The sequence below is a fragment of the Aspergillus tanneri genome (genome assembly GCF_003426965.1).
Source record: "Aspergillus tanneri strain NIH1004 chromosome Unknown AapTan_1_pilon_pilon_pilon, whole genome shotgun sequence".
NCBI classification, from domain to species: Eukaryota; Fungi; Ascomycota; class Eurotiomycetes; order Eurotiales; family Aspergillaceae; genus Aspergillus; species Aspergillus tanneri.
This window is the reverse complement of record NW_022984628.1, coordinates 147,700-163,083: the sequence shown is the minus strand read 5'-3', so window position 1 is coordinate 163,083 and position 15,384 is coordinate 147,700. Positions and strand designations below refer to the sequence as shown.

Below are 15,384 nucleotides of genomic sequence, written 5' to 3'. Positions count from 1 at the left end.
GACTACACGTGGTGAAACGCCACCACAGGGATTGAGACTACAAATCCCCAAATATGTTGCATTAGTTAGGGCTGCCCGCAACTCCCTTGCTGGTCTTCAGCCTTTTGAGAGGATTGAATGTGCTGGTAGCAAAGCTTATGGCACTACGAGTTAGTCTTAGGTGAGACTAGGACTTATGGGCTTAGAAACGGTAGACTGGAATGCGGAATAATTAATGGCAAACGACAAGAAGATCAAAGTGAAACTATATACGGCCACTATGTATGAACAGGCGAACAGACACATTCGAGTATATATACCGTTTTATTACTGTGGGAATCCGAAATATGGATATCCCTAACAATTAATACCCTCGGGCGGCGATGCTGGAATAGAAAACGGGTTCCTGAAGAATTCGTCGGGATCATACTTTTGCTTCACCCCAATCAGCCGACAGACGCTGTCCCCATAGTAGGACGTAAGCGGGTTGGTCGAAATATCCTCGTCCATGTACCCGGAATAGCTCGCTGGTCCAACCGCTGGCCGCAAGAACGATTCCAGGTCTGCAAACCAGTCCTCGTAGATATGCTGCTGTGTTTCATTTTGCGAGCCATGGATCTGGAACTCCAGATGTGCGTACGCCTCATCCCTCCAGGGAAAAGAACTCTTGGTGCGAGGGGCTTTCTGGGGGATATTCCATGAGTGCCATTCGCCCCAGATCTGGCTGGCCTCGTCCAGCTTGCTGATGCGATCCAGGATTCCTCGCAGAATATCATCCCGGAGCGGCCGTTTCTTCTCGACGAAGAAGGATTTGCTTAGACGATAGAAGCGCTCCCAAGGTTGCGCAGCCCCTACGCTGTCGGACTTGCGCTTTTCGTTGTACTGGAACTGGGGGTGGTCGCCGACCTTGCTGAAAGGATCTGGAATGACATTCAGGATGGACGCGTCCACCTTGTCGTCCGGAAGGCATTCCATTGTAGTGTATCCAAAGATTCGGGCGTTGTCGATGTTGCAGCCACCCGCAATTATGACCTCCGGGTGACCAATGCTCAACAGCCCGGAGCTGTTCACCAGGCTGCGAAGCGCCAGCGCCGATCGACCGTAATGCATTGCCACCACCTGCACCTTGTCGTGGTAGACGTTGATCTGCGACATGAAGGCGGGCTCCTGCTTCGGGCCCCAATCGAGAAACCGCCGAGCGACGGGGAAGCGGGACTCGGTCTCATTCCAGCTCAGGAGAAGCATAGCCGATCGTGGCACCTTTGTCAAAGACAGAGTGAATTCAACGACGATACCGTATGTACCGCCACCGCCGCCGCGGATGGCCCAGAAGAGATCTGGGTGTGAGTCCGGCGAGGCCACGACCGTCAGTCCGTCAGCGGTTACAACTTTCGCCGCAAGGACATGGTCCACACCCAACCCCTGCGACCTCTGTTGCATGTTGAACCCGCCGGACCCTATAAATCCGGCGAGGCCGACGGTGGGACAAATGCCGCCTATGAAGGAAGTGTTGTATGCATCCAAAGCTGTGTAGAGGGCGCCCAGTCGGATACCGGCGCCGACGGTAGCCGTATGGCGGTCGTGAGAGACTTCAACATTGTTGATGTGGGCAATATCGATGACGAGCGTCCCATTCAACGCGGAATAGGCTGTGAAGCTGTGGCCACCGCTGCGAGGGACTGCCTTCACTCCAGCCACTTGCGCACACTTCACCAGACGGCCAACCTCGTCGGCCTTTTCCGCATACGCGATCAGAACAGGGAGCTCAGTAAATTGAATAGTTTCCCCCAAGCGTGCGTCGAGGTAAGTGTCGTCCTCAGGTCGCACGATGCGTTGAGATGCCGTGGTTGAGAAGACATTGGCGACGCAGTTGTAGAGTTCATCGTTCTGGCTGGTACGAGCAGTCAGGCTCTGGCCAAAGCAAATGCTGGCAATGGCCAGGAATAGCACGAGAAGACGCATGATTGCGAGAAGCAAAATGTGGAGGAAAGAAATGAAGGCTGAGTTGCCATTCCCCAACGTCGGGCGCTATTCAGGGGTTATATGATACATCTATTTGGAATTATCAAAAACAGAAAGCCAACCACCTGCATGCATTCCATTTTCCCGCGGAGCCAAAACCGCGCTGAACAGAAGATTATTGCCCGAGGCCCCCCCCCCCCCGGAGGAATTCTTTTCGTGTTTTAGGACTTCTATCTTTGTCGGGTGCTGTCTCCGCGTTCTCGTATTCTGAAACGCCTAAAACAAACTTGATATAGCGCCTCATACTAAGCTGCTAGCTAGATCGCACTACGCACAGCCTCCGCGCGTAATCGGAGTTTATTCAGACTACCTGCAGAAGCTTCCGATTGATGGTCCCCCGGGATATTGTGAGGAGTGCTGTTCCAGCGAGGAGAATGACGCCGGCGAAGTCAATCAGGCCAGAGTATTTTCCGCCGTCTGCAGATACAAGGGCACCCCCAATAGGACTGCCAGTCAGGGCACCAGCCGAGCAGACGGCCATCATGACGCCGATCTTGATGCCGATGATCTGCAAGTTTTCTGTGATCTGTGCCACGCATGCCGACTGCAGGGAAATCAGGCCGCCCGAAAACAGTCCGTACAGAACTGCGAAGGCCACAATGGCGGCCTTGGTGCGCATGACATGCAGACAGAGCAGCACGACGCCAGACAGCAGTGAACAGAGGATTGCCACGTTGAACCTATTGTCCGGTTAGCTACTATCCTTCAGCCCATTCCAGGTCGGGATGTCATTTCATACCTTCCAATTTTATCCGCAAGCGCCCCGGACGCGATGCGCCCGACCAGCGAGCCCGCATTAAGGATGGCGATGAGGTCGTTTGCAAAAGCGGCATCTATGCCATGCTGCATCGCATACAGGGGGACATAGTAGAACGGGATGAACATCCCCCATATGACAAAGAGCATGCCGACGACAAAGATTATAAAGCGCGCGTCCTTGAAGATGGCCACCAGCTCCGACCGGGGCACCTCACTGGCTTTCGTCGGTGGGAGTCGAGGCACAACCAGCAAACATGCGGGGCCAACAGACCCAGAGACATGAATCCGATGATGCGTAGCGCCCATGGGAATCCCACCGCGTCGAAGAGGCGGTTCAAGATGAGTGGCCAGGCAATTCCTCCGAGGGACGAACCGGCAACCACAATTCCCAGAGCCAGCCCACGGCGCCGATTAAACCAGTGCGAGATAGCCGAGATGGTCGGGTAGAAGAGCATGGCGTCACCAATGCCAAAGAGGAGGCTCTGAGCTAGAATGAACTGGTAGTACTCACGGCAGAGACTGACAAACATCAAGGAGAGCGCGAAGAAGATCGTGCCGGGGACAAAGAGAACCTTGGCGCCCTTGGTATCGAAGACGGGGCCAAAGAAGAGGCCACCGATGAAGAGCAGGAAGAGCTGAATGGATCCGATCCAGGAGATCTCACTTTCACTGCGATCCCGAAGAATGTGTTCCCCGTAGTATGCCTGGAAGGTGCCGAAGGAGTTGAGCAACCCTGCACCGTCTCGTTAGCAACACACTTTTCGCCTTGGGACCAGGATATGGCTACCAAATGTCACAAAATACGTCAGGAAGCCTCCCACCACAACCAGCCAGGCACGAAGCCCGCCATCAGGGGGACCAGGATCTGCTGGCGCCACCAGCGCTTCCTCCGAGGTATTTTCCTTCTCCCTTGCTGACATTACTTGGTATGGGTCCATCACGATAGAAATTGATTCTTTGAGAATTTGTCAAGTCAATTACACAATTTTCTCGTCAAATGTTTCTTTCAAGAGAGGTCAAATCTAGAGGAAGATCGGTTGTGGTGACCGGCGGACTTTAATGGACTGGAGCATAAAAAACCTCCGTCGTCTGACGGAGGGAATCCGTCAGACTCCGCCCTCACAGCCAGCATCACATCAGCGCTGAATGCGGCTTAGAAATACATAAAACCGATGGTTGGAAGCCAAATATGATCCAAGATGAGGATTTTGTTTCCCATGCACCATGTTTGCCCCAGTCCTGGAACCCGTCCATCTCACGCCAGCCGTCGTTCCCCTAGGCGTGGCGACCCTGTTGGCCTGGTTTCTCATCCGATCACTGCTGTCGTTTAGCAAGGTGCCATCGGTGACGGTCGGAATTCCCGTCCTGGGCAATCTCATTCAGTATAGTAAAGACCCGGTAGAGTTCATCGCCTCGGCTACCCGGCAGTATGGACAATGCTTCACGGTGCCCATGCTGCTGGGCCGCACCGTCTGGCTGAGGAGTCCGCAGCTGAACAAGGAGTATTTGGAAACGCGAGAGGTCCTCATCCCTGAGATACATGTATTTTCTGGTGCTGACCGTTGATATAGGATGTGTGGTCGTTTGGCGACGGGATGGGCTTTTTCCTGAACAAGATCGTGGTGCCTGGCTACTTTGACCATCTGCGCGCCTTCGTAGGGTCGCTCAGTCGAGGCATTTCACGACAAGTTACCCTCGACCATTATGGTCAGGTTGCAGAGGAAGAGGCGGTCAAATCTATCGGCGACTGGTCACAGATTGCCCAGCGTGGCGAGCCCATGCCTCTGTTCGAAGAGGTGTCGTTTCTCGTGCATAAGATCATCGTGCGCTGTCTGATGGGGCCCGACTTTTACGACCACCACGTCACCGAGCTATTTGACCTGCTGCATTCGATGGAGGCCAATGTCGGCAGCATTCTGCACACCATCCTCCCGGGCTGGGTGCCCCATACGCCAGCACGTCGACTGTGGGCGGCTCGCGATCGCATCCGCGAGATTTTTGAGCTGCGTCTGCGCGAGCGCGAGAAAAATCCAGAAGAGTGGCAGAACTCGCTGGATTATATCTCGTATACCCTCCGAGACCCCTCGACAGCGCATCTCAGCAGGTTCTACGGTGCTCACCACACGCTACTGATGTTCGCGGCACATACCAGTACCGTAGCGAGTATCTCCTGGACGATTCTGGAGGTTGGTTCTTCGTGGACCCTTCCGTCTTGAACCGTTAAACTAACAATCTACCACAGCTTCTCAAGTCACCGGATCGACTGCGCACGCTGCGACAAGAGCTCGCAGTCAACCCGAGGGTCGAGCAATCCGCGTTTCTAGACGCTCTTGTCAAAGAGACCGGTCGGCACTATTCAGGAAACAGCGACGTCCGGTGGGCGCGCCAGAGTAAAACCCTTCGCAATGTGTCAGACGCCGTAACCATCCCGGCAGGCACGGTGGTCTCGATCTCGCCGTACCTGACGCACCATGATCCCGAGGTGTGGACGAATCCAGAGAGCTACACGCCGGAGAGATGGATGGAGCAGCCGGACCTGGCCCGAAAGATGAATGACGGGACTCAATTGCGATACATCCCGTTCGGAGGTGGCAGTCACCGATGTCCTGGAGAGAAGATGGCGGTTATGATCTCCAAGTTGGTGGTGTCGACGGTGGTGCAGCAATGCGAGCTGCACTGGGGGGAGGGAGGCGAGTCGCAGGACACGGCTACGTTGGACTTTTCGAAAGTGGGCAGTCCGTGGTTGAAGGGGGACGTGCAAGTGAATATTCGGAGGATTTGACCTGCATTTAGATGAAGGTTGATGTTGGTAGACTATTTCTTATATGTTTTGATTATTGTATTCAGGTAGAATCGAGTCTGATAGATGGCATTAAGTCAAGGCACTTGTATAAATAGTTGTTGTGTTTTTTCTTTCGTTTCTTTTTCTTTTTGATCCGTTGGTTTCTGTCTATTACATGCAACTCGATTTTATTTGAGACTATTCTATTCGATTTCTCATTCCTATTGTCTTTATTAAACATTATATGAGTACATCGTCAACCCGCGTATATATTTGGACATGAACGAATAAACAATAAATTCAACATCTAGATCATATACATCTAATACTAATCGACCCCATCTATACAATCACGAAGGCATATCTGCCAACCCAACCTTCATTTTCTCAAAATCAAACAAGACAATCTTATCCTTCGCGAATGTATCCCCAAAGTTCCCGATGACAAAGTCTCCCTCCCCGAGTGTGCGCACATTCAGCACACACGTCTCCGTGGCATTACCCAAGGAGAGCCTCTCGACGTAATTCTGCGGAATCACCTCCCACAGACGATCGTGGCCCTCAAACTGATACTTCAACGCAGGGAACGAGGACACCCGGTCACAGTCGACCGACACGAAGGACTGATTGCCGTTGTTTGGACGATCGTCCTTGTCCAGCGAGAGGGGCTTTCCATCCGTCAGCTGGATTAGCCGTCGATAGCTGTTCCCAGACATGGGCACGCCGTGGCCGTAACTGGCGTGGTCGAAGATCGCACCGGGGTTGCCACCGTAAGTAGTATTCAAAGCTTGTTCCTCGTCCCCGATGAGGTGTTTGGTGAGTCGCGCAGCCCAGTAGTTGTATATCGGAGGATCATACTCGAAGTCGATGTCGTTGACGATAGGGTAGTCGATATTATCGTACCACAGGATCGACTTGCTCGCTTCCTTGGTTCCCAGCTTCGTCAGGGCGGGGGACAGACCACCGAGTGTCTGCAGAGCGTCGTGCCCGTGACAGCGCGCGCGATCGGGCGTAGGGTTGCCGAAGGTGCTGTTATAGCAGAACTGGAAGGAGACGATGGACGAGCGATAGGCGCCGCGTTGCCACATCTGGTAAAAAGGTGACTGCGTTGAGGCGTTATCCTTATCCGCGAAAACAGGCGATAGGCCGTAGACACCGGCAAATGGATACGCGAAGTCGAGGGAGAAGTGCATGTCCGCCATCTGTAGGGTGATGCGCGCGCTGTGGTTGCCAACGCGTTCGATGTCTGAGCCGAAACCGATAGAGAGATCGTCATAGAAGAAGAAATGGTTTGGATTCCAGACTCGGTCGCGGAAAAGGCGCGATTGATTGACATAGGTGCGAGATTGGGTCTGGTTGAACAGTGTCTGTGATGGCTGCAGGCAGTCGGATGTCTTGGACAGACTGCCGTGACAGCGTGGCGTGAACACATACTGTCCAATCCAGGTCCAGTCGACAAACGAGTCCACCCGCTGGGGAGGCGTGCCGACGGTGATGCTGTCGGTGGTGAAGCCAAACGGTGTCCATGTCAAAGGCATGTCAAAGGCTGGATTTCCATGGCTGCCCGATGGAGCCGGGGCAGCAAAGGCGCTGCTGAGTAGCCCGAGGACAACGAAGAGCTTCATCAGGAGGAGAGAAAAACTGAATTTGGTGATGATGACTGGCTACATTCCTGTTGATATATATATATATAACTATGGCCCGAAATACGAGCCCACGTCATGCCGTGAAACAACGGACCAGCCATTCAAATGCCCGTCGGAGCGCGGAGGACGTTTCCCAGCGGTGCGTCTCTAAAACCCATAAAATAAAAGACCGCCAGATGGATTGTTCACGCAAGACAGCAGTTCAGATAACGGACAGCAGAATGGATACCGTCCTGCATATTCAAGGCAGCCCGGACTCGCCGCGCACGCCGTTGATCCTCGTGCATGCCGTGTCGGGCCTGGCACTGCCCTATTTCGCCCTCGGCCCGCTGGGAGGACGCCCCGTCTACGGCATTTCTGCCCCCGTCTACGAGCATGGATCGAAGTCTCCCATGCCCAGCAGTCTGGCCGCGGTGGCTGCTCTCTACGTTTCTATTGTTCGTCGCGATATTCAACCCAAGGGTCCTTACCTGCTCGGAGGATGGTCAATGGGCGGCATGATTGCCATCGAGATGGCCAGGATCCTGTCCGCCGAAGGGGAGGCAGTATCGCATGTCGTGATGATCGACTCGTTGAATCCAGAACTGTATCCCCCATTTTACGATGCGCGCGAACATAACCTTCTGGCTACGCTTACATACAATGCCATCGCACGGCGCATGAACGCTCCCGAAGATCTAACTAGCGTCTCGCTGCTCGACGAAGACATCAGTAGCAGCAGTAGCAGCAACAGCACCAGTCGAGAAAACTCCGACGGGGAAATCGATAGTGACGAAGATGAGGACGATATCATGGACCGGTTCTACGAGCGCTTGCGACAACACATCCATCAAGGACTGCGAATGCTGGGGACGTATCGATCGACAGTGCCGTTGAGTCAGCGTCCATCGTTGCCAGAGACGGACGTCACTCTAATCAAATGTGAAACGCTGGGGACCATCTCCCCCTTGCTTCGTGAGAGTCGTCGAACATTCGCGAAGAAAATCCACCGCGACGGACGCAATGGATGGCCGGAAGGACGGTTCAAGAGCCTGTCGACCGTGCCGTTTCGTGCGATGCATGACGGCTGTTTCGATCAGGAGTTTGCCGATGAGCTGACGGGGATTTTGAAACGTATTTTAGATCGCGTGGGATGATGGATTGTGTCAGATGTTTTGATAGATTTGCATTTTATTTCACTGTGTATAGACGGAGTAAGCAATACCATGAATATCTCGTATCCAAACTCCGTCCGAGAAATGCCCGCGGCATCGACCTCCGCGCACAAACGGCCCTTTTCTTCAGCTCATCATCCAGACTATGCACTGGAAATAGCAATAAATATTAATGAACCTCACTGTGCTGAGTTCTAGAAACCCACACCGGTTGTACAGTCACCATGACCACCACAAACACAACAGGCCTACCGTCGAAGGCCATCGAGCACTTCCCCGTGGTGATCATCGGCGCTGGAATCGGAGGCCTCACCCTAGGGGCATTACTGCATGATCTCGACATCGCCTTCGTTGTCCTGGAGCGCGCTCCAGTTGTGACGCCCCAGGGTGCCGGTATCTCTCTGGCCCCCAATTGTCTACGCGTGTTGGACCAGCTGGGACTATACCAGGCCATCCAAGCTCATTCCCAGGAACTGCTGGGGATTCGAGTGTACCGTGAACAGAACTGTTGGGGGACCATCAACTTTGGCCTGGCTAAACGGTGGTTCGGATATAACGTCCATTCTATCGAGCGGCATGAATTCCACCGCTATCTATACGAGGCTGCCGGGGGCGCAGAGAGTGTGCGACTAAGGTGGAACGTAGTCAATATTGTCGATAAAGCTGATAGGCAGACTCCGGTTCGCGTGGAGAGTGACGATGGACGAGTGATCACAGCCGACCTGGTCGTGGGTGCTGATGGGATTCGCAGCGCCACTCGTCGCATTGTAAGACAGCTCCAGATCAAACTATAAGATCTTATACTGACCAAGTACAGCTCGCCAGTGCCAATGGCCTGAAGGCGCAAAATACCATCCGCTTCACTGGCCGTGTCCATATGTCAGGATACACCAAATCCCTAGAACATCTGACCACGCAGGACCTTGGTATCGGTCACTGGATGCTGTATAACGACTCCAGTCTGACGACCTGGCCATGTCAGGAGAATCGACAGTGGTTCATCGGAGTCAAGCTTGCCAACCTCGCCCCGGGAGAGGTACCTGACCGATCTGTCTGGAAGACAGCCACCCCTGACACCGTCAATGGAGAGTATGGCGCAAAATTCCATCCATTCGGTCAAGATAAAACAGTCAAATCAAGTATTTCCCTGTCATTCACATCCTTCATCGCTCTGTCTAATCCTGGTAGTCGTGGATCAAGCCGAGCGAGTGATCGCCAGTAATGTCTTCGAGGAAGTCGATTTCCCCCATATGGCCAAAGGACGAATTGCGTTACTAGGTGATGGTGAGTTTACCACAGCCTCATCTTTCTCGATGCTTTCTGACGAGATTCCAAGCGGCGCATTCTATGACCTCCTTCTTCGGCCAAGTATATCCCCCCCTCCTAATCCTCTTATCTCCTCCTGTATGATCCTAAGAATTATCCAGGGAGCCTGTCAAGCGATTGAGGACGCCACAGTTCTTGCCGACTCAATCGTCGACTTTCTCGAGGGCACTCCCAACGCACTGGAGTCCTACGCTCGCGCACGCGAGAGCCGTGCTCAGGAAGTCGCCTCCTTCTCGGCACGGTACGCACAGATTCACACGGCAAAGTTGCCGCTGGGGATGGGGAAACTTGTTCGGTCGATTATCTACCAGTGGATGCCGAGTAGTGCTTGGATGTGGTATTTGCAGTGGCTGTATGGGCACCAGCCGGTGTCGAAGAAGGTATGTCTTACTGTGGACCGCATGAACGCCCGTTTAACATCAATATAGTTGGAGGCACGACGGAGAGCAGAGGTAGGTGGGAAGAAGAATGATTGAGGCGGGATGGGTTGGGAAAGGATCTGGATCTTCCTTTGGTCGATGATGATGTTCTATATTGATGCATAGATGTTGGGGTTCCATATATAACTGTACTCTTATCTATCCCATCTATTATGTATTGACTGCTCCTCATACTATAGGAGCGATTTCTAGATATTTTCAAGCTTTTGAATGCACCCTCCATCTGCAAGATATTGAGCCATGGGAATATGCCGAAGAGACATGAATAGATTGATGTCGTTGCTGTCATTCTGCTCTAAACTCTGGCTAGGAGCAATGAAGGGGTCGGTTCAGTACGTATCCTAAGAACTACCTATGTTATGATTGGTTTATCGCTTAAGCCATGCCTTTGCTAAGAGAAATCTGTGTATTGTTTTATATTCCATATAATACCAAATTTTTAAGGATATAAAAACAAGTTTATGTTTACAGTACACAATATACTAATTAAGTATATATTGAACAAGTAAGAACAGTTCAGGTATCTATACAGTAACACGTTGCATAAATAAATATGTTCCACGAATAAATAATTAGATATCATAGGCCCAACAACCTTGGCAGAAGGTTTTCTAGGTCACACAAAATAATCTCCAACAAATTTTTATTGCTAAATAGGCAGTTTGTACAACAGACCAGTTTCGACACACCCAATGCATATTGCTATATTTTCTACGTCGAGGCTCGTCACAAGGGTTACTGCATTAGGTACCTGTACACACCGACACAAGAGGATGAAGCAAGGGAAATTAGGGATATAAGTCACAGCCTATCATATAGCGTCTAATCGACTGTCCAGTGTAACAGTAAGTCATCCCAGAACTCAAAAATACAAGAGAACAGAACTAGATATAGGGATACTACAGAATCATGTGTGCAACCTGAAACAAACAAGGCCCATGGACAGTGCTCAGGCCCCCGGTGGCGATCATGTCCGAAACAAACCCTCCGTCTCACCTCCAGCCGCACTCCCGAATGGATCCAGCCACGATGGTGGCACCGCCCATGGGGAAGCAATTCCCACAGCGCCCCCATACCGCAACGTGGCCACGTCAGCCTCGGACGTCGTAGACACGGGCGGATCGGGTGAGCCTTGACTGCGACGCGGCTGGATCGGATGGCTTCGAGGAGCGAAGGTTGCGTCATACGGTTCTGGCAAAGCGTCTACACCCACATTGTGCCTGTCGTGGACGGACAGCTGGGCTGCAAGGAGAAGGCTATCTGCGCCTTGATGGTGTGAGGGGGGAAGCGATGAGGGATGGGAGGGAAGGCTGCATTCAGACGTGCTGGAGCGGCTCGGGGGGACGCTCGGACGCGCCCCCGAACTGGGCTTGGCGAATCCGCTCAATGCGAGCAGCGAGCCGAGATCCGGCTCCCCGAGATAAAAATAGGAATCTAGGGATTCGGGCGCGCGGTCGGATAGAGCCGGTGACGGGCTGGGCGCAAGGTGCGAAAACGGCAGGCCTGCTGCTGCATCAAGATGCACCGGGTGACGAGAAGGCTCACGGGGTGAGCTAGAAGGATGATGAACGCTGGTCTGATCCGTTGGTGAAGAATGAGTGGACACCACAGGAGTCGCAGACCACTGTGAAGAAAAGGAGTGTTTGAGCTGCTTTAAGCGCTTTTTCACTGGTCGGATGACCGACCCACGCTGCATAAGGGAATCGGCTTTGCACACTTGGTGCATCGCCTGGACATATTCCGCCAGCTGCGCGTGAAGCATCGCCGTGGGCTCATCGCTGTCTCTCCGCCACCGGTCGGACTGCGAGTGGATTTGCACCAGTGCACGGCTGCAAGTATCCAGACCAAGGGCGAGTGTGCGCACCCCATCCGTGCTGCCATGCCCCATCACCCTTGGTAGCGGCACCGGGCTCGTGGGTTGGGGAGGGGAGCGCCGTGCGATGGTCAGCAGCGCCGACGCTGATTGGGCAAAGGTACGAATTGTGGACGAAGTGAGCAAGACTGTGTCCGTAGACCTCTTGGGTTGGGAAAAGAGCATATGGATAACAATTGTGTGATAAGCGGCGAGGAGGAATGACTGCGAGGCTACGTTTGTGACCTCTCGCTCCACGGCCTGAATCGCCTGTAGAAGAATGCGCCTGATATGTCGGGAGAGCACTGATGGGTCAAAGCACGCCTGCGGCAGCTGTTGCAGCTCGTGGATGTGCTGGGTCTGCCAGGGAGCGATCTCGCAGCGAGGGGTCTCATCATCCCTCGTGGCATTGAGGAACAGAGTATACACGTGCGCAACCGTGCTGGTAATGTGACTGAGGGGCCACAGCCATTGCATTGTCCGAATCTGCGCCTGCAGAGTGGAGATATTATCAGATGCCTGATCGAGACGGAGGATGGGCGACGAAGATTCGTCCATACTGGGAAAGTCAGGGATCTCATCTGGCAACAAAAGCGAAAAGGGCTGTTGGATCTGCATAAAGGACCACGTAGTGGTCGACAGGCACAGCCAGTAGATGTTCTGCAGGATCTCTTTTTTCACCTTGGTGATATTAATGCCATTCAATTTGATCCCATCCACCTCCATCTGGTTCCCTTCCGCCCACATTTTATGCAGCCGGGACACAATGCGACACGTATAGCCCACATAGCAGGTTCCTCGCCGAGCGTTGCCCTGGCACAGCTCCCTCCACCCCATGAAGATCAACGCCTGTGCTGTGGACAAGGGGTCTGGGTCTGTCAGCGATAGGACCCGCTGCCGTAATTGGTTTGCGGCGAACTGGGCTAGAATCTGGGGATCTTCTTGATCCATTGCAGCCTGGCCATTCGCTCCGCCGTGGTGCACCTGGCAGGCATCTGCCAGCATGATTGCGAGGAGTGCCGGATCCACCGTCTCATCCTTGATCTCACTAATGAGTAGAGTCTTGGAGATCAGGGGCGAGAGCGGGTGCATAGAGAACCACAGATCCACCATCTGGAGCAAGCGGTACTTCCCCAGCGTCGACAAGGGTTTCTTCATGGGCTGGGGTGGGTCAAACATGGTCTGGGTGGTGTCGGCAGCTAGGCTGGTGATATAGAAGTGTCGATTTGTCCCCTGTGGCTGTTCACAGCCTAGGTTGCTGAAGCGGAGCAGCATTTCAACCATGTCGTGGGCTAGGAAGGAGAGGAGCCCATCGTATGTCAACCGTCGAGGGCATTCCGCGGAAGCACGGGTAGAAGACGGCCGGTCCATCTCCCGCTGGAACGACGCAATGGAGTTCTGGAAAAGGTTCGAGCGCGATCCAGAGCGGTGGATGAAGTATTCATTGAACATCTGCTCCAAATCCTGGCCCAAGGTGTGTTGGGATCCTGGGGATCCTCCTCGTTCGTGGGGACTCTGATTCCGCCGGAGAGGCGCCGGAGACGAGTCGACATCGCTTGTCCTTGGCGGCGGAACTCGAAGCGGGCGATCTGCGCTAGGCTGCTTCCGCCGCGGTCGGCCTTTACGCGCCTCGGGGCCATAGACGCAGTTAATATTGCGCTCTCGACAGGCACTGCAGATGTGACCGCCGGAACAGCGAATCTTGCGGGCGCGACAGAATATGCAACTCCGGCGTAGACTGGAGGAGACAGGTGAGGTGGCAGCGGAGGTGGGCGTCGACGTTGCCGATGATGTGGAGGCAGGATCTACAAGGAAGTCGTTAGCATTGCTGATCCCTCTATCGACGAAGAGCCATGCTACTCACCCATCAGTGTGCTGGTAAATTTCATGGGAATTTCTCAATGGGGTTCACTCCTTCGATGCTTGGCCTCATACCACAACGATGAACAAGCTCCGGGAGGGCGTAGCACAGCCGGCTGTGGAGTTTTTATGTTCTGAGCGGCTCGGCGGCGCGGCACTACCTCGGAGGCCTTGCTAATAAAATGGGAAGGGGAATGTTGAGGACTCCACACATATCTATGATAGGACTGGTGCCTCTTGCGACGTTCATTTATCTGTCTTTGAGTCGCCGGCCGTTCCGGCCCCCAGCGCCAAGGCGAGGAAGGAGTGTTCGTAGTGAAGAGAATCTTACTGTGTTTGTGACAGGGATGATGCAAAGTAGTGGTGGGGCCTTGAGGCGAGTGGTTTGGTGCCACTAGAGCAGAACACACAGCCACTCGTGTTCTTCGATGCAGCTTCGAACTCGTCAGATCGACGGCCTAAAATCAGCCCTTCGTGGTGAGTAACCGGAGGGCCTCGGTGCCGACCCAGTAACTCGCCTGAGGTCTAGGCTGAAGGGAATCGGCATGGTCCTGAGAGGGGATGGTGGGAATACGAAGGAATGCTGAAATAATAATGCAGGAGTAGGGCAGGAATGGATACGAACGAGTCCACGGTGAGGGTACAAATTCCTGTTTGGTTTAAAGCTAGGGGATGCAGCCGGTGTGATAGGGGATTGGTTTATCCAAGGTCCATGGTGAAAGTTAACCAGATGAACGATGGATGGAGTGCAGACAAGTGGGTCCAGTGATGCAGTAAGGACGTGATGATGGGGATGTGGATGGACAAGTTGTTGGTGGTGATGATTGTTTTTTTGTCGATGGAAGGCGACGATCGATTGAATGGAGACGATCCCCACGTGCCCCACGTGCCTTAGTACTAGCCTTGGTGCCTGGACGTTCTCGTGTTTTGCGCCATTTCTCGTCGGAGGTTGCATTGTTCAATTTCCCTTCTATCCAATCGTCGGTCGTGACAAAATTCATCTGAGACACCATCAAGCCGTCCGAAGGAATATGTGCATGGTGAAAACTCTCGTAGTCTATCGCGTCATCGATCGACCACATGGCACCTGGCAGGGTTCGCTTCCTTTGATAGTGAGGGGACAGCGAACAGCGAACCCATCCAGTCTACAATATTCCACGAGGTAGCTACGGAGTACCAACTTCCCAAAATTCAGTCCATTGATCCCTTCTCTGTAGCTGCACTACACACCGTCCTAAAATGGCCTCGCCTCTCCAGCCATCCCCGCCCTTCAGTGCGATGAAGTCGGGAATGATTCCCGCCGACAGTCATCTGCGTATGGCTCTTCCTTGGTAGTTAGGTCGAGGATCATGTAAGCTTATATTGAAACAATCAAAGTCTCAGACCTTGACTATAATAGCCTCTATAGCATACAGACTGCATGAATATATACCATTAATGACATCAGCAAGAGTGCAGGGGCCATTACCGATGCGCAATTCCATACGTCAAATACGGGGACTCTATATTAGGTCTTTGCTCAGTCGTATCGCCCCACCAGGAACAGACAGTTATGGACGTGTCG

The 15,384-nt window shown here is 53.3% G+C and overlaps 7 protein-coding genes across 7 annotated transcripts; 3 read left to right on the top strand and 4 right to left on the bottom strand.

Annotated features, from left to right (window-relative positions):
- Nucleotides 1–336: 336 nt before the first annotated feature.
- ATNIH1004_002128 (FAD-dependent oxidoreductase) lies at nucleotides 337–1,941 on the bottom strand (the record flags this gene model as incomplete). Its single annotated transcript, XM_033566823.1, has 1 exon — nucleotides 337–1,941. The coding sequence occupies one exon, from the start codon at nucleotides 1,939–1,941 to the stop codon at nucleotides 337–339; it is 1,605 nt and encodes a 534-aa protein (XP_033428818.1).
- Nucleotides 1,942–2,302: 361 nt separating this feature from the next.
- ATNIH1004_002127 (MCT family MFS transporter) lies at nucleotides 2,303–3,680 on the bottom strand (the record flags this gene model as incomplete). The annotated part of the gene is made up of 4 exons (XM_033566822.1): nucleotides 2,303–2,681; nucleotides 2,741–2,974; nucleotides 3,028–3,493; nucleotides 3,548–3,680. The coding sequence occupies 4 exons, from the start codon at nucleotides 3,678–3,680 to the stop codon at nucleotides 2,303–2,305; spliced, it is 1,212 nt and encodes a 403-aa protein (XP_033428817.1).
- Nucleotides 3,681–3,984: 304 nt separating this feature from the next.
- Nucleotides 3,985–5,542, top strand: ATNIH1004_002126 (uncharacterized protein; the record flags this gene model as incomplete). The annotated part of the gene is made up of 3 exons (XM_033566821.1): nucleotides 3,985–4,281; nucleotides 4,332–4,946; nucleotides 5,003–5,542. The coding sequence occupies 3 exons, from the start codon at nucleotides 3,985–3,987 to the stop codon at nucleotides 5,540–5,542; spliced, it is 1,452 nt and encodes a 483-aa protein (XP_033428816.1).
- Nucleotides 5,543–5,892: 350 nt separating this feature from the next.
- Nucleotides 5,893–7,167, bottom strand: ATNIH1004_002125 (uncharacterized protein; the record flags this gene model as incomplete). Its single annotated transcript, XM_033566820.1, has 1 exon — nucleotides 5,893–7,167. One exon carries the CDS (start codon nucleotides 7,165–7,167, stop codon nucleotides 5,893–5,895), a length of 1,275 nt encoding a protein of 424 aa, XP_033428815.1.
- A 71-nt stretch (nucleotides 7,168–7,238) lies between these two features.
- On the top strand, nucleotides 7,239–8,324 carry ATNIH1004_002124 (thioesterase domain-containing protein; the record flags this gene model as incomplete). Its single annotated transcript, XM_033566819.1, has 1 exon — nucleotides 7,239–8,324. The coding sequence occupies one exon, from the start codon at nucleotides 7,239–7,241 to the stop codon at nucleotides 8,322–8,324; it is 1,086 nt and encodes a 361-aa protein (XP_033428814.1).
- Nucleotides 8,325–8,566: 242 nt separating this feature from the next.
- On the top strand, nucleotides 8,567–10,144 carry ATNIH1004_002123 (FAD-dependent oxidoreductase; the record flags this gene model as incomplete). The annotated part of the gene is made up of 4 exons (XM_033566818.1): nucleotides 8,567–9,109; nucleotides 9,160–9,481; nucleotides 9,531–10,048; nucleotides 10,097–10,144. 4 exons carry the CDS (start codon nucleotides 8,567–8,569, stop codon nucleotides 10,142–10,144), a joined length of 1,431 nt encoding a protein of 476 aa, XP_033428813.1.
- A 931-nt stretch (nucleotides 10,145–11,075) lies between these two features.
- On the bottom strand, nucleotides 11,076–13,849 carry ATNIH1004_002122 (Zn(II)2Cys6 transcription factor; the record flags this gene model as incomplete). The annotated part of the gene is made up of 2 exons (XM_033566817.1): nucleotides 11,076–13,765; nucleotides 13,825–13,849. The coding sequence occupies 2 exons, from the start codon at nucleotides 13,847–13,849 to the stop codon at nucleotides 11,076–11,078; spliced, it is 2,715 nt and encodes a 904-aa protein (XP_033428812.1).
- Nucleotides 13,850–15,384: the final 1,535 nt, after the last annotated feature.